The 22,850-nt window shown below is 33.2% G+C and overlaps 1 protein-coding gene across 6 annotated transcripts in view; it reads left to right on the top strand.

Annotated features, from left to right (window-relative positions):
- Eip63F-1 (Ecdysone-induced protein 63F 1) overlaps positions 1–22,850 on the top strand; it is a 187,170-nt gene that overhangs the window by 70,208 nt on the left and 94,112 nt on the right. The window contains exon 1 of one of the 6 annotated variants that reach the window (XM_085944756.1): positions 2,953–2,994. The exons of the other annotated variants lie outside the window; for them this stretch is intronic. Coding sequence (XP_085800882.1) covers positions 2,968–2,994 — 27 coding nt within the window. The 5' untranslated portion in view covers positions 2,953–2,967. Of the gene's footprint in view, positions 1–2,952; positions 2,995–22,850 lie in introns of those variants that run through there. 6 annotated transcript variants of the gene reach the window in all.

Raw genomic sequence — 22,850 nt, 5'->3', positions numbered from 1 at the left:
AAAACATAAATACAGACGAACTGACAAATAAGCAAGTGCGGCTACGTTTGCCGGATTTTGTCACGCTTTCATCTGAAGAATCGACACGTGGTCTCGCGGAATATTAGTTTTGTTCAATATAGGGCAAGGAACGACTATACAATACGGCCTACGTATATATTATAGCAGTGACTTGCGGTAGAGAGTTGTGGTGACTTGAGCACCATCATGGTGTTCTCTGCACTTTTTATTAATTCGTTGACTCAAGTCTTGTTGGCTGGATAAAAATTGGTAATATACTGTTTTATCAATTTACTAAAATGTAGTATATATATTTAGCTCCAAAGCATAAACCTAATATCTCGAGGAAGTGACTAGCCTTCCTGTTAATACACTATAATAATTATATTATAGAGGTTTATTAAATTTGTAAATTCATACAGGGTTCACCAGAAAAACGTTAACATGTATAGATGGGATAATTAGTATGAAGTCTTGTTGACATTATTTTCTTTTTGTTTTTGTTTATGTTTCGGAAGAGTGAACGTCCTGGCACGTAGTAGATCTGCATGTCTTCACTCTCGCGCCGGCCCTTGCCAAACAATAAAATACTATTTCGGGGCATGGTGCATTCGACACGCCAAGTGGCCACGAATCACGAATAGCATCCATATATATTATTAGCACCGTGAGTATGCGCATCGACCGTGAACGATTTGTGGATACATGGACAGGGGTGTGCTGGGAACTTCGGGTCCATGAGCAGTTCCAGCGAGCCCCTTATTAAGACTTTCCTACTCATTTAAATTAAATTTGATCTAAATGTATTCAAAATATTTCCACGGTGGAGCTGACTTTACCGTGCATATGATCTGATCGGACGGTTATGTTGTTTAATTCTGCTACTATTTCAAATGTGTGGTATTTTCAAAGAATATAATATGGCCAAGCGGTTTATAATGTCGTGGGTCCCAGGTTCCAATCCTGAGTCAGGAAAATACACAATACATTGTTTTTCATTTTGTGTTTGGAGTCAGAGTATTGACCTAATAGGTTGAGTAAGACGTGGCTAACATCCATTTCTCGTAAACACAAAAATATGTTAATATAAATGTCCATTCTGTGTAGGCACACATGATCCAATTAGGATCGGACATCGGGTACGGACATATATAAAGAAAATATGGACGAATATTACATCGGGAGAAAATCATTTAAGTACATTTTGTTATAATATTACACATTCGTTTAGCGATTCGAGAACAATTTTACTGTGATTGAATTGGCAACTAAATATAAATTAATATTATTTGCGTCGCTTTTATATATTTATGCTTGTGATATTAAAGCATGGGGTTATTATGTCAATTGGCACATACGATTCAGAGTACTTTTAGCTTGCTATAAATAAATCGGCAATGCAAAATGACCTACACCTAATTTAATTATTAGTTTTAGTAGTCATAGAAGAAGGTTACCGATGTACAGGTAGATCATTAAGGTTATACCTCAGTTGAGGCGTGGTCTAAAAAGATCGTGGCTAGGCGATACGTGGATTGCGGGTCGCGGGTGCAAATGACGCATGCCGACCGAAATATAATTTGTCATATAAATCCAACATGCGTCCATTTAATGTTCTGTTTATTGTTCTATTAGTAACAATAATAATATATTCATTGACAAGTTTTCTTTTTAAAGTAAATGGGTAACGTTTTTAGTCATCTTTACACGATTTAAGAATTAACACCCCCGTCGCCATCACGAAACAAATTACTGACATATTCACACCTCGACGTTCGCTCTCAGACTGCCAGCGAGTCCAAAATTTCGTCGCACCTATAGTTGAAAATTATTTGCCGTTTCACTGAAGTATCGCCTTAATATGACGTAACGAATTATTCATTTTATATAAATGTATACTGGACTAATCTTCTGCAACATCTTCTTGGCTACGCTTCTAGGCGCTGTTGTCTACTAAATGGGAGGAGCTTGTTAGTTTATAATGGAAGTGCGGTTAAAAATGGGTAGTGCATGTTAGTTCACAGTTTTAACACGTAGCCAAGAAGATGTTTCTGATGAGTAGTACGCATTACTTGATCTTGAATAATCTTTAACTATGACCGGAGTGCCTGATTGAAACGCGGTACGAGAAAACGATTTAACCATGCCAGTGGTCTGCTTCTAAGGGGCATTGTCAACCGGTATAGGTACTATGTGGCAAATTATTTAGCAGCATTTTTATATCATCATCAGCCTGACTCTATCCACTGCTGTATGAAGGCCTCTCCAAGCTGATTAAACTTATCTCGGTCATGTGTGTTGCGTTGCTACGTACTTCCGCAGAACTTACCCATTTTATCGATTTAGCGGTCTCTAGATCTACCTTGCGTACCTCTTCGGTACCACTAGATGACTAGATTTGTCCAAAGTTTTTATATACCTACTCAGAAACACTCCATCTGTTCATTTAACTCAATGTGAGATTATGTCTTAAGAGACAATTAAAATATATTTCATATTCACATTTCCACTGTTAAATACTCAGTTGTGGTAAACACAAATGGAATTTAATAATGTTGTATAAACATAGATACGATAAAAGAAAAAACTTACAAGAGGAAATGTTTTTCTTTAAGTAGATTTTCACAACTTTTCTCGACATCTCATAGCTACCCCTGAATAAAAATCGTTAATCTTGAGTACGTAGATTGCTCCGAATGCTTTGAATTAAAATGACTGATTTAATGCCAGTAGATTTTTAGACTGCACTTTTTTTAAGATGTGTTTCTGTATCAGTTGTTGAACAGTTCATCAGTTTGTGTTGTTCCCTAAAAAAATGCTTAACTAATACAATATTATATTAATATAGAAGCTGTTCAGTTTTAAAATGTGTTGTTAACATCTAATAATATAATACTAATTTTGTGACAATTTACTGAAATAAAAACTGCGTTCATGAATTTCTTGAAAAGATTGTCACTTGGACACATGGAAACCGAGGACACTAGCAGTAAGGTAAGTTTTTTTATAATTATAATATATTTGATTTCTACATATATGTACAATGCTGGTGCATATTATGCTATGACCTTTTATAATATTTGTGGTTGTGGTTGAGTGGTTGAGTGAAAACGTGGGTTGCGAGAATGAGTACCGCCTCAGTTAAAGCTTGTTTTTTGTATATTTAGACCAATACAATTCGGAATGCAGCCAATAACCACAACACGTTATAGAGCCAATTAAGTTAAATGAAAATGTTATGAAACGGCGGGATCAACTTCATATAAACACCTTTTATAATATTTAAACCGGCTTTATTAGAAGGTGATATTATATATATAATAGATTATGTTTTAGACAATAACTTGTTAACAGTCAGATTTGATACAGTGATTGAATGCAGTCGATGCACCCTTCTTTAAGGCTGAATTAAAAACTGAATTGAAAAACTATTTTGATTATACAAAAAATAATAATATTATTATGCATGGCATCAGACATTTAGGTTGATAAGAAATTTGGATACCTATAAAACTAAAAAATATTCGTTAGATGAAAGTTTGAAATAATGAGTGATAAAGATGCATTGCAAAGACGTTTATAAGATATAATGAAACCGAAATGCTGTGTAAAGAAGGCAGAAATATACATATATGACAGCCCAACAACCAAATTTAATACAATAACAAATAACCACGCAATGCTAAATGGCACCCAGGCATAATAATAATATATTGAATGAATGAAAGGTTTAATCTTGATAAGACGCGACCTGATTGTACGGTTAGTTTGTTTTATGATCGTGAAGATTTTGGCAAAAACAAAAGCATCTTGAAATAGCCGAGAGTTTGAAATGTTCGGCCGCCTCGTATTATTATTTATATGCGAGTGTTACTCCGTACTTACCTCTTTATTCGCGGTCGAAAATACAACTGAAGTGGTCGGGGGCATTCGTGAGAGCACGTGAGATTTTTATTTACACCGAAACTGTACCACAAATGTATAACCAAAACATTGGAAGTACGTGCCTACACAATTAATTGGAAAGCTCTCACGTGTAAGTGAAAGATGTTTTTAGATAGATGTCCGAACTGTCTATCTCTAAACGGGTCGAGAAAGAGATGACGCCGCCATTTGGATTCCGCTGATTTGGCGACGCCAATTGTGCGGTTCTATATTAGCTTGCAAACAAACATTGATGAAAAAAATACATAAAGAAATACATGTACGCTATGACATGGAAAAGTTAGTAGCCGACTTAATTTAGGATAACCTACACGATCTCATAAATATTGAAAGAGACGTTGTTGACTTTAATGTAGTATAATATGTATTTTTTTTTAATTCTGTTAAGTATGTTTAATATTATTAATGACCTCCCTTTAAATAATTAGATAATTTAGTTACCCACTTACTTGAGCTCTGTCCTATTTCGTAATACTATTAAACTATTTATATACCTACAAATTTGGTTTTTAGGTTTATTTAAAAATTAGCAATGCGTAAATTATTGCATATTATATTAATACTATCGACCAAAAGTACTTGATGGAATTTTAATTTAAATTCGAATGGATTTATGTTTTGTACTATTCCATTTCAGTATTTTGTATATTGCATTGCATTATTGTATCAAGAGTATTTACAATAATTAAAAGATTACTCCACGAAAAATCTGCCCAATCGTCTGTCAGATTAATTGTCAGTGGGTTACGTAAAACGGCATAACATTGACTACGCGGCATATATTTTCATATATGTGATTGTAATTTTAATCAAAACATTTCAAAATATGACTTAGAGATTTGAAAAATAAAATAATCCAAGGAATATTTATTTTGGGCCGAAAAAATAACAGAAAACTACAATATATTTTAATTTAGTAGACGAATCTAACGAATAATCAAGATATCTTATAATTTTGTGTATTTCACCGCTGTATGTTTCCATCGCTGGATTATATTTTATTGACCAATGTACAATCTTAATCTTGGCACTCCAATATGGTAATCATCCACTTAGAAATTGTCTTGGTGTTCAGATGGCGTCGCCAAGTTAGCGGCGTCCAATCACCGGCGCCAAATCGGCGCATTCCCCTCTCAACTTGAAACTGTATATTTCCACAGCTTACGAGCATAGGTTATTTTTTACATTATTATTGTACGCATCGTGTACTGAAGAATAATAGCACTGTTGGAAAGATTATAGTATTTACTTATATTAAACATCGGTGTATAATTGTAACACCAATTGTAGCTGTAGTATAGTAGCGATCAAATATAAATTGTTTAATGTATTAAATTATTCTGCAATAATATATTCCCAGCGAATCAATTTCCAGTAAACAAATCTGCAAGTTGATTGGCGATATTAGATACGGTATATTATTACAGCTACATATCACAGCACATTATATCATTACGGTGTATTAGCCGAATAATCATTTTTCATGGTATCATATTTTCTTACGACGGTAATAATAAATAATATTTCACAAGCTACTCGATTTAAAACGCGGACTTTATAATTAGTCCAATATGATTATGTACCAGAATTTAATGTTAATGTATTACTTTTTATTGTATAAATAACGAAGAATAATTTATCTAAATGTCACTCGAATCCAAGTACCTGGCTCGTAACTATCTCAGTAGATTATATGTACTGTCATTGTATATATACTATTGTACCGATATGCTGCTAATAAATCGCACCGTGCTACATCGTAGACTTCATTATCATCATCCTCAACCCACACATCGAACACCACAGTAGCGACCCAACATAATTATAGGGAATTTACTATTATTATCGTCTATGATTCGGAGTGAGTACTTTTATTTCTATTATTTACTAAAGTTCACATAGTTTTATACAAATTATGTTTGAATCTAGAGCATGTTCTTAAAATGTTAAGCGAATGTATTAAAAAATCTCTTCAAGATGTATTTACTCATAGATCATCACAATAGTTGAATACTAAAACGGAGGATGTTGCCGAAGAAATATATGATCTGAACGTGTCATGGAATGGAGATCGTGAACGCCATAGAGAGCTTAGAAACGTCCACCAAAAGCTCTGTTCATATTTTTTGTTTTAATGAAATGATAAGATTTACTGATGATCTTCTTCCATCTTGGAGATCTTACGCTGACTTGATTGCTTCCGACATTGTTAGTTTAGAATAATTAATATTGTCACTCCACCTGGAAGGCTCACGCTCTCCCTGCCAACCCTACCAGTGATAACTCTCCTCTAGAGATTGTTCTGATCGTTTTTAGCATGTACCTACATCTCTTTAAATATGTAGACCTTGTAAATGGAACAGTGAATTATAATGGCAGCCCAATTTGATAGACTATACGATATTACATGGTCTCTTATAAAAAACGTACGGTCGATTGTTGCATCTCTGTTTCCACCGAAACTACTATGCAGCATGGTCCGTTCAAATGAGCTCAGCAGTTTTTTCATGCATTTGATCATGCGCCAGGTTTTCTATCCATATATGAAAATGCAGAGACTGCACTGGATCGGCCACCTGCATAGAATACTGGAGGAGATACAAGTAAGGTGGGATATGTACGGAACCCCCGAGGGTAAAAGACGACCTGGACGGCCGAAATTGAGGTGGCTGGACTGCGCCACAGGATATTTAAGAATCCTCGGTCAAAGCAACTGGAGGGTGTCGGCGCTGGATCGTCCAGGATGGGGGAAGTTTTTGAAGGATGTCAAGACTAGGGATTCCAATCCCGGGATCCCGAATCCCGGGATCCCGGGATCCTGAGCTATTTTCGATACCTATGAATCCCGGGATTGATAAACATAATCCCGGGATTTCGGGATTGAATTTTTTTATCAATTTTTATGGAACATAAAATAAAAGCAAAAATATAACAGAAAAAATACTTATAATAAAAAATAACTACATTAGAAATAAACTGAGTTTAAGTGAAGTTTGATTTATACCCATGTGTAAGTTGCCGATTTATTTTATTTTTTCACATAGATTATTAAAAATGAGAAAGATTGAAAAAACAATGCTCCGCACTTTTAACAAAGTAATTCCACCATGATCTCATACGTTTTACGGCAGTTTCATATTTGGCTGACTTATAAGATTTATGAAGCGGAAAGGCCATAAGTACGCCATGATTATTTGCTTTACTATTTTAAATCTCGCTAATCCATTCGATTAGTCTTTACTATCAGAAACATCAATCTCATATTAAATTCACATTATTATTTATATTACAATATTATTTACTCCAATGTATTTTCAAGATTGAACGTATACAATATTAACAATATAATATGTCTTAAATAGTATAAATTATACTAGATTTATTTTTGACCGATTTTATTAACGTTATTTGTGAATATAAAAAAATTATATTAACAATCGAAAAAAATGCCAATCCCGGGACCAGTCCCGGGATCCCGGGATTGTCAAATTGTAATCCCGAAATCCCGGGATCAGAATTTTGGCTCGGGATTGGATTCCCTAGTCAAGACCCGCCAAGGGTTATAGTGCCATAAATGATGATATGACAACTGGTCTTATTAGTTTGGCGTACAGAATTCATTTTAAATGTCGGTTATATGTATTGGAACTTTTACTAATCGATATTTACTAGAAAACATATTTTATTTCATTTTCTAGGCTTTTGGATTCTAGATACAAAAAATATTCGATCAAGGTAAGAGACCGATATTTAACAATTTTATGGATAATCTTCTTCAATTCTGTGTTTTAATAATTATAGTGGAATATCACTTGCCTCCTGATTTACGCCAAATTTATATTCTTACAATAAATGCTACCAGCGTTCAGAAAGACGACTGAATACATACAGTCTTGAAAGACATATTTTCCGGCATCTGTTGTGGCTATGTTATTATATAGTAGCTATGTCAACTTGATTGTCAATTTCAGGGACTTGTTTACCTTACAAATGGAGTTTTGCGTTACTCGAAAATACCATGCTTCAAACACACTGCAAACCTCACGATTTTGACAAGAATTAAAATACGACAAACATTATGTACTTTAATTTTAAATTATGACGGCATTGTCATAATAAAGTTAGTCAAACTCTGAAAACTCGCTGTAATTTAAAATACCTACTTAAATATATTAATTACATTTTTTAAAAGATTTCAATTCAAAATGTGGTATAGCAACACCAGCGTTGAGAAAAATATAATATATTATACTCACACTCAAATAAGGCCCGTTTCAGACGGGACACCGATGTCGCGCTCGTTATAACATATGAGGCCTTTGTATTCGAATAAAGGGGCCTTTGTATTATGTGTATGAATGCCCAGAGCTAATTAGTCAACGAGTGTTCGGTACACTTTTCCGTCGGCCGCTACATTCTCAAGCCGCCGCACACTTATTTTTATTACCGCAGCCAGTTTTATGTTCTAATTTATAACGTGAGATTATGCGTTGACTCATTAGCTCTGGGGAATTCATAAACATAATACAAAGGCCCCTTTATTCGAATACAAAGGCCTCCTATGTATGAAATGGGGGTAAGTCTACAGGAATCGAATAGTCGATATCCAACCTTTCAATCAAGTGGTTGACAATTAATAATATTTCAATTTAATAGTTGTTCCACGCATAATGTGTTCATTTATCCAAGAATGGCGTAAAACTATTAAATACTAAATTCACATTAAATTTATCTAAATATACACCCCCTCAAATAGAATACAGCATACAAGTGCATACAATAAAACAACTTAAAACTACAAACTACAGTGTTTCAATATCAACACTCTTAAATAAATTTATAATAAATCTATAACTAACTTATGAAAACAAAATCAATTTAACATTTGTAAATGATGACGTTCTCAACGTTGGTATTGGTGTACCCTTTTTAAGGATTGATTGTAACTTTTAACCTATTATGTGAAAATTGCAATCGTCTATGCCCTAGATCGGTGGTATTAAAACTTTCTGTCGTGGCGTCATAGGGCACCGCAAGCTGAACAATTTAATAATTCCAGATAATCTTAATAAAATGCGGCTGACGGAACTCATTGTTGCACTCGTTTTATGACTTCCAATGGTTCCTGCCACGATATGAAATAGTTTTTTTTAAAACCACCTATCTCACCATAGTAGATAGTTTAAAAGAAAGGTTCAGGAATGTAAAATGGAGAAGTTCAAAGTGAAACATTACTTTTTAAACAAACATTGGGAATAAAATTGACTAGGAAGAGAGAAGTTGCATACACGTTGGTCCGACCAAGTGAAGAACGCTACAAGCCTTCAGTTTTGAAAACGTACAACTTGTGATTTCTCAAGATTCGAGAATTCTCGAAGTTAAGAATTCTAGTTTGGTTTATTCGTTTATTGATTTATCGAGAAATATATTTATTTCCTTTTTTAACTCATCTGCCCCAAATTTTTGGCCAACCGAATCAGTCTTAGATCAAATTTAATACGCATTCTTTTATACTTTCTTGTGCCAAAAATAATTACCGTCGGTTTTAAAGAACTGTTTAAAATTTACTTTATTATTTTTTTCCTAGTAACAATTTTTCAAAATCTCGAGGTTCTCAGAATTTCAGAAAAGATATTTCTCGAAAATCGCAATTCACCTTTTTTAGTATTTCTCGTGAATTCTTGAGATGGGATTTGATCACGACTTCTAATGTAAATGATGGAATGTGAAGATTACTGGAGAGATATAAATAACTGGGATATAAAAGACGCAATTCTTGGGAAAAGTTTTTAATACAAAAGCTTCCATTACAAAATATTTTCCAATTATAATTTATTTCGTGTATGTAAGGGAATGTGTTAAAAATGTGAAAATGTGTACGAAGAAACCATTAATGAGTTTGGTTTTGTAAAATATATAAATATTTTGACGTTTTACTGATGGAAATAGTAAAATAATGCCTACAAATATTTGAATGGCATTTCGAAATTATGCTTTAATTCCGGGACTTTCAGTTGACATTTCAATGTTTTCGGCAATTATGAATTTTTCATTTGTCTTTCGAATAATGCGTAAATGAAAACAATTATGTGAATAAACAGTAGTCTATCGTGTCTATATCATATTGTTTCACGAGCTCTCAATCTTTTTCGAGTCGCGACCCCATTTTATAATAATCAACTAAAACTGCCACCCTCCAAACGCCACATTTGCAAACTAGAGAATCCTTCACACTGTCTTCTCTCGCCTTGTCTATTTCCACGTGTTAATTAGCAATCATCACCTTTTTTTCACTTTGCTTTTTTCATAATCATATTTTATTTCAGTGTGTGTTACATAAATATATATATACTTACTTACAAATACTTAAATAAATAATACACAAAGTAAATTAATGAAAATATGAAATTCTGTCTGAAGAAGGTCCATATTGGATAGTCCGAGACACTAAATAAAAATGTTTTTCCATCATACCATTATTGCAATTTAGTAGTTGGTGAACTCATAGAACATACTTTACGACCCTCCTGGGGATCTATGGGTTGGGAACCCGTATGGTATAGTTGTTGTTATTGGTTTCAGAGTCGCTTGTTTTAATGAATGACTTTATTTAATAAATATTTTACAGGTATTAATTTTTCAATAATTATTTTATTTATTTATTTATTAAAAAAAACATATTGAGTACATAACAACCTATTGCAACCATACCATAACAACATATTATATATAAGACGTTCACAGAATGACATTTAAAATGAAAGGAGCGGCTAAATCAGGTTAATAGAAAAACAAGCCAAATAATAATCTTATAGTAAAAAAATAAAATTAAAAACTACATTGAACGATACTTTTATATAAATTAAATATAAAGTTTTGTAGAATATCAGAATTAAAAACCTACGTGAGAGCAGGGAAAAATGCTTTAAAAGCAGAAGTGACCCATGAGCTTCAAGATAATGAAAGGCGAGCATGCCTTGAAAAAAGCTAGTCGGAAAATACTCGTTTGAGAAATTATCAAAAGGAAAATAGTTATATAAGAACATTGCAATAAAAATGACGAAGAATTTCTTCTGGACACGATCTAAAATAAGCTTATAGGAATCCTCATAAGGAATCCAGATAATGGACCCATATTAATTAATGGCACAATCATTAGGACGATAGTTTAAAGATTGTCATTCATAATCGCATTACAAACTTAATTTTATTTATGAATAAAATTTCATATTATGTATCACCAATCCTAGAATACCGGGATCGGCATTAAAAATACTAATCCCGAAATTGAACAGTTGCTGTATGCCCTAGTATTCTTTTGTGATGTATATTTAGTTTCTAACGGGTGGCTAAACATTTATAATCTACAGTATATTACACGATTTTGCTATTTTGTAAAAATGATTAATAAGTGCTACGAAGTAGTCAAAGTAAATAATATCACTCTCTAACACACAATGTATTTATTTTTAAATACAAATAAATTTTCTTGACACGTACAATAACATAATTATACACTTCTAGTAATAATTGTCTACGTGACATATGACAGGTATTTTTTAAAAGTAAAATGTTTTTCCCACGTCTTGTGTTATGTTATGACTGCTCCTAAAGATCTCTGACTCCTCAACTTACTGTCTGCCGACATGAACAGATATCCTCGGCGGTGCAGAAAAACTCCAACTTGTTATTTTCAGTATTTCCGCAATATTTTTTTCTTATGTAGATATCTATTCTCAATTATATTTAACAAGTTGCAAAATTGTGAATAATTATTAATTATAGTATTTTTATTTTCATGATATAATATTATGTTACTACAATACTTATTATATTTTTTTACTTACTGAAATTTCGTAAAATATAAGATCAGTCGACATTAATGAAATATCCCCGATAATTCTTATTTACATTACGCTTTTGTTTTACTTATTTATAGGTACCCCTGATTACCATTTATATGACGTACTTAGCCCATATTCAGTTTTTCTCAATTGTGCGCCGCATTTCCTTGTTATTAGAGAACATTTTTAAATGTCACGTCAAATATTTTCATAAAATTTGAAAGAAACTTACCATAGAGAACAGAATACAGTATTACATCCCATATACGCACTTACCACAATGGTGGGATAGAGCGTCTAGTTCACTTGTTTCTTATTTTTTTTTATTTTTTAAAGTGAAGACAATAATTGTCAGGATTTTGAAATTTTATTAGCAGAGCTTGATAAAGAAATTAATTTACAATACATTAGTATTTGATACCTAGGTACTCTAATCATTCGATATGCTATTACATCCACTGTAAGTATCTGACAAACTGTTATGAAAGTATCATTTGTTTTCTTTCACGATCCGACTAAAATAAATGTTTTCACCGATTTTTCAAATTTAGAGTTTGCGTTTATGCGTGTGTGTTTAACACATCTTCCCCATGTCTTGCTCTCTTTTATACATTTTCACAAGTTTTCTCTTATGGAGATAATTAAAAACCATGGTATTTTATGTGTGAGTTGGCGTACTGACAATAATAGTGCCTTGACTACGTCATGTCATATAAGTTTATACAAGCGATGTAGGTAGGCGCCTATTTATCTATCCAGATGGTGGCGTGGTTTAATTTTATTGTCATTTTTATGTTGGTACTCTGATTTATATTGTGCATTTAAATGAAAATTTAAGAGTATAAAGCTAAAACAATAATGAAAACGGTTATTCAACCATAGACAAAGAGAGACTTTAATCTTTGATTATTTGTATACGTATCAACGGCCATAAAATATCGTGCTATAAAACAGAAAATTTACGTTAAATTCGGAATTCAAACAATTATTATTTTAATAGTCGATCAATCTTCACGCTTCATTATTCCGCTATATTATAGCATACGTAATTAAAATAATTTAATATAAACTGTATATATTTACGCGTTTCAAATGGGAAATTCGATTCCGTTAAGTGATGATTCTTCAAACGTTTTAATACGAACATAAACACCATCAAAATCATGTCTGTTTACCAACATAAAACAAGCCAATTAAATAATATGACGACGCTGTGCTATTTATAATTCTCAAAAATTCCCGCGCTAAATATAAATCTGAAACTTCCAACCAGTGTTGTCCGCCTAGAACACTGGTACATAAAACAAAAAATAATTTGGAATAGGTAGGTAAATATTGTGCAACGTTACGGAAAATGATTCTTACTTAATCATTCATTCATTACATCTCCGGAAACAGAAACAAGAGGTGCCATGGGATATTATGAAGTAAAACTTAATTTAGTACATATCTGACAATTTATCCTACATAATAGGTAAAAGTCGTACATAACTATTGTATTTAGAACGTTTTTATTGTTTTGTTTTACATTTTTCGTAATATATGATGTTTTATAAGGTCGAAAGACGTCCCGTATTTATGGTTCATATTCCATTTTTAATACTAAAGTTGTGATTATATTGAGATATACGTTGCGTACTATCACGCTGTCACGGTGACAAATTTAGTCGATGGTTTCGTGATTTTGCAGAATATTTTGAACGAACACGATCACTGTAAATTCAATGATGGAGTAACCTAGTAACGAGTCTCTGTACATTCAATAATATTTTGAACAGAACCCAACCCGCAGACCATAGATAATAGACAACATTTTTATAGAAAATAAATAGTGCCAACCGCTAAAAACAAAAAACATGCGATTTTGACATGAGTCGAAAGTGTGTAGGCATGTAGACAATATAAAAACCTTCATTGAGTCATGCAGGTGTCGATGTAGTGCGGTACAACGTGAGGCGACTTTATTGTTGTTCTGGTGATTTCGGCAGATTTTGCTAACTGACAATGTTCGTTTAAAGGTTCAAAATATGCTACGGGGTGGGAGCATCAGTCTGATAACATTAAAACACCAAGCAAAACGACATTACACACTTTTTCCCGCAGCAGCAGCTTACTGTGACGTCATGTGATAGTACGTGACGTGCAGCGTAATATATTCATAACTTAAATCCCGTTGTCCCGATAAAAGTTGTCGGGACACCTAAATGTACAGTATCTTCTGGATTATCCACAAAAAATATAATTCATACAATTATTATTATCTATAATATTTTGAGAACATCAATTTTGCAACATCGATGATGTAAATATGTGTGTGTTCCAAGTTATGAAAATAGCTAAAACTGAAGCAGATAAAAAATAAAGACTAACAAAATAAAAAAATGTACTTTCAATTATATTACAGTTCTGAAACCAAGCTACTAATAAAATGTTCAACAGGAAAACAATTATTGTAATAATAATTAATTGCTATAGAGCAGATTATAATCTTGCAACATCCCTGGCTCGCTTGTGTATAATAAATAAATAAAAAAAACAAGTTATGAAAATATGCAGTAATTGAAATAAGTATATTTTTAGTTCAATATTGAATAGAGACAAGATTTAAAAATATTAAATTCTTCTTATTCAAAATAAATAGGTAAATTTGAAATACCACAGAAAACAAATCCCCTTTGCTTCTTATCTACTCAATTCATATGCATCTCTCTTGTTACAGCAACTATAATTTTTTTCTCAGGTCACCAAAAGCATACATGGGTAGTTAGTTGCACAAGTTAGTGTATTTTCATATTGTTATATAATATTTATAAAGACTGCGCGCGCGTATCAAAGAGCCACCGGTGGCTCGCGGGCCGACTCCAGATAGTCCAAACTATTTGATGCTTTAAACATCAATTTTTTATCTTTTAAAATGATATTATAATATAGGTTACTTGGGCGCAATACTGATGCATTTTTATTAAAAGTTAAAAAAAATAGGGTTAAGTGAAACTGCACAGGTAGTACTTTTGTTCTGGGTAAATCTGACACTGGTTCTCACTGTTCTACAAGGCAAGATAGGATAGATCTAAAACGGATCATTAGCCTCTCCCTTACCGAGACCGTTTGTGCGTAGTGCCAGCACCACATCCTCCTAGAGGTGAAGTCAATAAATATCCCTGGTATTGGGCAGCAGCAATTACCAGTACTCATGTAACGCGGAGAGGATTGACTTCGGTACAGCATACATTTAGATAACTGAAGGCATGGTCGCAACGGCTTTAATGGCTTTGACACTGCGATGTGGAAAGCAATGGGAAATTACCACACTAACTATATCCCTAGTAATCATCATGGCTGGAGATCGCCTTGATGGTAGCCGACCTTCACAAGGGAATGGCACAATAAAAAGAAGAAGAAAAAAACTACAATATTATTAGTAGGTTAATTTTAATGACAATCAAACCATTTATCGTCGTATTATGATGAACGCTGGTTCTAGTACCATTTTGTTGAACTTTTTCTGTTTGCTAAATTATGTTAAGTCAAAAAATCATTGACATTTTAATTTTGACATTACATTACTGCATATTAAAAAAAAATAAAAAATTAACCCCTCTAGATAGAGTCCAAACTTTTTGCGGTGTTATGTATTTATTTACGAAAATTGGTGCCTGTTATATTACGATACATCGCGATTTCTGGCAGACATTTCAAAGCAGCCACATACTTTACGATTCATTTAACATTTTTATGATCCTTGCACAATATTTCACAAAACTATTCGCCAGAAGATCGACTGCTTTCGAAAATAAGCCGACTTCTATTTTCCACGCATGAGCTTAATAATTTTATTTGAACTCTTCGTGGGACTATTTTTAGACAAAATAAACAAATTAATGTTGCAGAGGCACTGAAATAGAACACACTATTCTTCCTACTGTATTTTTAACTTGTTGATTTTAGACAATTAACATAATAATATATTTTTTTGTACTGATCTATTCAGAAAGTCAGAATTTGTTTTTTATTTTAGGATATTTGTTATTGTTGACGTAGCGGATTACTAATTATTTTAAATACTTTGAAACAGTTTAATCCAAGAACAATAAATTATAGTGATATAATAGGTATCCATCCAATGGTTACATGTAAATTGTACGTAACACATTTCACCGTAGCACAGTTCGCCGTGAGCTTTTTATCGGAAAGAGAAGACCGTATACTATGCGGTCTCCAATTTTATTACATTCAATATGAACATTAATTCAATTTTCATGGCCGATTTTGGCATCATTCATGAATTCAAGAATGAAAACCTAACCTAATCTACCTTAACCTAACTTAAACTAACAAATAATCCAGTTTATCGGCTATTTTCAAACTTTGTTTGCCGCTGGCTTCCTGTAAACCGATAAGAACCATGTTTTATTTAGACATAAATTTTATCTCAGTACTATACGGCCCAAAGAGGTGGGAGGTTCTTTAACATAAGACCATATATTTCCGATACAACATTTCACGGTGAAGTGTGATATGGAGAACTGCATACGTACAAATTTCCGGACACGCCATCCAATACCTACTAAATAATCCAATTTTACTGTCTGTCTATTTGTTTCTGTTCTGGATATACCTACATGGCGGGTGGAGATGGGGAAACTCAAACCATTGTTATGTTATAACGTAAAAAGTACTTGAAAAAATTTCATTTAATTTTCACATGTTATGAACTAAATCGTTGGTACTAATTTAGCACTAGTAGATATTTGTAGTTGTTTCATCATTTTTGGTGCTCCAAATATGTGGTCTTCATACAATCTTCTCCAAATTTTTTTGTTTATGATGATCAATATGATACCATCAATGGTACCAACGATCGCCATGGATGATTTAATGATGGAAATGCAAAAAAATGGGTGTCGTCTATTTGATTACCTATCTTATATAGTTACTTACCGGTGTTCATATATCCATCGCAGGACGGATGTGATGTTTCATGATGCTTGTTTGGTTAATATAAAGGTTGATTTTTTTAAAACTATATTATAATAATCGTGGATGCGTTAAATAGGTTACTGAGTTACTAAGGTTACTAAGTTACTAATCTTACAATGGAGACAGGTATCTTTCCGGAAACGTGGAAGATGTCGAAGGTTACTCCAATCCATAAGAGTGGTACAGAGTCATCAGTGGAAAATTACAGGCCAGTAGCTGTTCTCTCTGCACCAGCAAAAGTTCTTGAGATGATCATGCACAACATGATTTCTCCAAAAATTGAGTCATTTATAATAAATGAACAGCATGGATTTAGAGCAGGCCGATCAACGGAAACTAACCTGATGGTATTTACCAATTATGTGTCATTGGCCCTGGATAGAGGTCACCAGGTTGACTGTTCTTACAATGACTTCTCGAAAGCATTTGACAAAGTCGATCATGATGTCCTGATGGAAAAACTCCAACTTATTGGATTGTCTGATCGATTTTTGAAGCTATTCGGGAGTTATTTTAGGAACCGTCAACAATACGTATCGTACGGCCTTTATCAGTCACAGACCTTTAACACATTTTCTGGTGTCCCTCAGGGCTCAAACTTAGGGCCGTTGCTGTTCACGATTTTTATAAATGACATAGCATTGGTAATAAAAAATGCTATGTTTTTGTTGTTCGCTGATGACTTGAAACTCTTTTTGGAAGTTGTCACCTTGGACGATTGTCGTCAGCTCCAACTTGATATAGATAATATATTAGATTGGGGCAGGCGTAACAAACTAGAATTCAATATTGATAAATGCAATCTTTTGTCGTTTACGAGAGCCTCAAAAGTGTTGTTTTTCCAATACTCGATGCATGGCAGAGTTCTGTCACGAATATCATCTGTAAGGGATCTTGGCATTACGTTTGAGAGTAAACTGACATTTATTAGCCATATAGTTACCATTTGTAACAAGGCGCTTAAAATGTTGGGCTTCGTCATGCGTACTTCCCGGGTCTTTTCGGATGTTACGGTATTAAAACTTTTATTTAATTCTTTAGTTCGAAGCAGACTTGAGAGTCGGTCTATTGTTTGGGCACCGCATCAGTTGAAGTATGGCCTTATGGTGGAGAGGGTTCAGAAGAAATTCTTGAGACTCCTTTATTTGAGGTTGTACGGATACTATCCGTGGCTTTATCCAACTGACTTTCTCTTAGGCATGCTTACATACTGCAGTTTGCAATTTAGAAGAAATCTTTATTTAGCTATGTATTTTTTTCGACTTATACGAGGTATAAATGAGAACTCTGCCATTCTGGACAGTGTTGACCTGTGTGTCCCTGATAACTATCTTAGAAATAGAGAACATCAGTTGTTTATTCTCCCAAGGTGCAGAACCAACCTGCCACTGGTAATGCAAATTGGGAGGGCGATAACTATGTTCAACGAAATTGCTTCGGGTGTTGATATATTCCACCTACGTGAGGATGAGTATAGGTGGACGTTATTTTATAAATTTTTAAAATAGGGTCTGCTTAACTCATCCGGTGTATTTCCATGTACCTATATAATTAATATTTTTGTATGTACATATTTGTTTAATAACATATTATCTATCTCTTTTTTTATGTCATGTTGTGAACGTCTTAAACTTATAATTTGTAATGTCCACAATATGTAAAAATAAATAAATTGAAATTGAATTGAAATTGAAGTATTATAGCGCATTGGCCAATCTCTGTATGCCATAATACTTTTTTTTCTAAATAAATAAATACATATCAAGTGGAACCAAATACATGTTCGTGGAAAATATTAAATAAGTACCAAATAATATCACACCCGAGAAACGCTAGGTACGGTACTTTGCTCGAATAATATTATTATATGTATACACATATAGAGTGAAAGATATAAAAATAAGTAAGTATACTGAATAAGTTAAATTGGCCATATGACTCATCCTCACTTAAGTGGAAAATTTTATAACCAATTAAAATATTTGGCAAACAATTCTCAAAAAGCTTCGTCTAAACGTCGGCTGCCCACGCCGGATAAAATTTTCAATTCTGGAATTTCGGTCGATTTATCAATCCTGCAATTGAAATCCCGGGATTAAGGGATTTGTTTTCATAATCTACCTATTTGATTTTCGTGAACTAAAAAATGAAGCCAAATCGAAAGTGGGTAGGTCCTAAATATATAATTATGTACAAAATAATATTCAAAAATTGTGATTTGGCCGACAACTACTTACCTACTGGTCTGAAAAATAATGTTATTGTAAAATTGATAAATTACAATGTTTCAAGAAATAATGGTAGAATTTTAGATAGGTACCACATGAATCCATGACAATTACTCTCAATTGTATGAGTCTAAATTTACGAAAAAAAAACATTTAGAAAATACGTGAAAGTACTTCCTACTCGATTAACCCAATTGATAAAGTAGTTCGAATTTCAAAAGATTTTTTCTCTTGCATTCGCGACAACTGTTCCGTGAAACTTCAAATATAGTTGACAGCTTTTGAGATGTCAACATTAGAGAGAATAATGTCTCGGAAAATTGGCCATTGAAATAGGTTAAGGACACTTCTCGGTCGCCGTGTTATTATTTGAAACACTTCTCGTGCTTGATGTCTAGTGTCACGGGACATGTCATTAAGTCTCTTGCTAGGGTGGGATTTCACTGTGGCTATTAAACTCGCCGCATTCTTCACAGCGGCACATTGGAGATTATTTTTTAGCGTGACGTGTGATTGGTTTTTATGTCACACATGCTTCCCATCGTAATAAATCAGTAAACAAAAACTTATTATTCCGCACATATCTTTTTGATCAAACATGTTTCGTTCATACCGTGAGCTTTACCAATTATATACAAGATATTGTATAAATGTATCATGGGCCCCACAAGGCGGGCCCGGCTTGACGGATCGAATAGCCAAGTGAGATAAATACAAACAACAAATTTGTACTAATAGTTAAAAAAATGTCGCCTGCGGTGCTATTTCACTTAGGCATACTAACATTTTAAAATAATAAGTGCACCGAACTGGGGTGAATGCTGCTTTTCCTCAACATCTATTTAAAGCCATCTTTATGCAGAATGGATGCTTTTCAGTATAGGTACCTAGTACTCTAAGTATCAAAGGACCTAGAAATTCAGCATAATATCAAAACCAAGAAAGTACAGTAACTCGTTATCCAAGGAAAGATCAACGCTAAACGAAGCAAAGAACGACGCTACATTTCGTGCTTAATAAACTTTGTGATGTTAGATAGGAGATGGCACGAGAAAAAAAAACTCCAAGTACACTTCAGTACCAGCCAGATTTTTTTTCGTTTACCTCTTCTGCATCTGATCAGAATTTTCGTACATACTGCAAAGTTCGGCATTGTATCTTTCTCTACACTAATTGACCTGCCTGATCTTAATAATATAAATTAACAGACTTATCAATATTGAATTTCTTTAGTTGAAAGGAAATTTGATATTCTGACAAAAGAAGAATAGAAACTGCCTGTAAATTTAGTGTTACAGAAAATATATTTGGGTTTACTACACTAGTGATTGATGAATTCACAGATTACGGAATATATTAGATAATGTATTGATTGACGTTTGTCTGCTATTTTGAGTTAGAAACTATGCATGAATGCAGGCCTCTACGGTTTTACGAAGTTCATCGCGGTTCTTTATCGTTCTTTTCCATGTCATCATCATTTATGGCACTATAACCCTTGACGGGTCTTGGCCTCCTTCAAAAACTTTCTCCATCCTGGACGATCCAGCGCCGACACTCTACTGTTTTGGCTGAGCATTTTTAAATCTCCAAATGCCACTTTCTTGAACAGCCCTAAAGATTCTTCTCAAAAATCTCCTCTCAAAGATATTCATTTATCGTTTTTCCCCCTGTATTGCAGGAAAACTTAAATATTTCATGAATTATTCAGCGAGGGTTTTCAGTCGTTTTCCTTTTGTATTCGTCTGGGTGATGATTTATAATATTCTAAAATAAGCAAAATGTACTTTCTCTATGTATGGTTTTTTTCGATTATCCGGATTTCTCATTATCCGGGCTACCTCCATCTCCAATTAGTCCGAATAATCGAGGTTCTACTGTACACGAAGTTTAATCGTATTGACTGTACGTACAGTCTACATTAATTAATGTCAGATATAATATAATATTATATAGTAATTACTATAATATATATATATACCATTTAATTAATTATCAAAATCAGATTTGATATAACATTATAAGAATTGATTACAATATAATGTGTTTTAATTTAACTATTAATTGCAGCAAAGCTTGGTACATTATTTTTATCTTAAATTAATTATTCAAATTTAAAATGAAGTTATCAATTTCGGTTTGTTTATAGTTGATTCTAAGCAACAGTTTAAAACAACAGCATAAATTTAATCTTTAAAACATATAGGTGACATTTTGAAATATGTCTTTAGACTCGAGTATTCAAATTATTAGTCATCCACGAAAAATGCGATAGTGAACACGCGTCCTTTGAGAGCCAACTAAAATGTATTATTATTTACTTTTATTTATCTTCTAGCTTGGTATTACATATTTTCTTTGATCACTTGATATAAACACGTGTCTGAATTTACAGGGACCTTTTCAAATACTATTGTATTAAACGTATGTTGAAGGTTATTTAACTAAGGGAGTTTAATAATTTAGTAACAGTATCGTTAACAGAGATATTATCAATCGGTGGGTAACACGGAATTTCGGAGAATTATTATATAATACATTAATACATGTACACTAAAGTAATAATATGGAACTCTATCTGTAAATGGATGAAATTTTTGTTCATAAACAGTTTACACAAATTAAACAGAATTAATGAGTTTTCATCATTACAACATTGTATGTTATGTTATAACTTATAACTTAATACAAACAGTTCAATGAATAAGATAATATCAATGACATTAATATGGACGAATCATCTGGAAAAGAAAATGACACTCACTTTATTGTCGGGTCTGCCGAATGGTATAATCTGTTCTAACGCCATTACAATAAAGGTGATATTGCTATAAATTCCTGATGCTTTTTGTTGGGTCTGCCGAATGGTTCGGTTCGAACGGGTTCGCTCAAATGAACATTGACATTAGAAACACTGCTCTAACGCCATTACAATAAAGGTCATACTGCTATAAATTCCCGATGCGTGATATCGCATAATGGAAATTGCGTGACGTCTACCTATACATGCGAATGCGCGAATTTACTTGCTAGCTACTGTATTGAGTGCGTCGTCCATTAATAATGTCATTGGATAATATAAATAAATTTATTATGATATAGAAATTAAGTAGGAATAGTTAACTTATTCAAAGTGTTTAATTAGAATTGTTAATCTGTGGTTCACTCATACGATCAAATTCATATGAAGTACCTACCATATATATTTTCCTGGGTAAGTACCAGGAAAAATCATGAGAAAATTATGTATTTATTTATTTATAAACGGCTAATGCACTTATGAGACTGCATATGCCCACTGTCGGTTTATAATGTATTTCAATATAGTCATCTCGAATGCTTAAACTCTCTGCCATATTTCTTGTTTAAGTAACCATATGATGTCATATAAATGAATGGCGCCCCAGAGCGCCGCGACGCGCGGTTTAAATTCCACTGCCTTATAATATATATAGGATAATTTTAGAATCGAAATCAAAAATTGTAATTCACTATAGCTTTACAGCTATCCTATGGATATGGTAGTGGAATTGAAACTGTGCACTGCGGTCTATCTGTCTCGCTCTAAAAGTTAACACAGTCAAGAGAGGGACTGTTAAAACATAGCACTTTGTGACAGTTTAGACGGTTAACTTATTGTAACAATTAACCGCCTCAATAGATAAATATGATAAACTAACGTCGATAGTCGCCTTGTGTAAGTATAGAATAACTTCGCTGGAAAGCTAAAAAAACAAATAGTTTTAGGGCGTAAAAGAATATTTGTACACCAAGGGCGCCGCGTAGTGAAAAAGTTTGAAAACCACTGGTCTATTATTGTATCTTGGATAATATGGTCGCCTGTTTTTCCTCA

The sequence above is a fragment of the Rhyacophila brunnea genome, unplaced genomic scaffold, assembly GCF_057557595.1.
Source record: "Rhyacophila brunnea isolate RB1 unplaced genomic scaffold, BYU_Rbru_1.0 scaffold_17, whole genome shotgun sequence".
NCBI lineage: Eukaryota > Metazoa > Arthropoda > Insecta > Trichoptera > Rhyacophilidae > Rhyacophila > Rhyacophila brunnea.
Note: the sequence above shows the minus strand (reverse complement) of the source record. Positions and strands in the feature narration are given on the sequence as shown.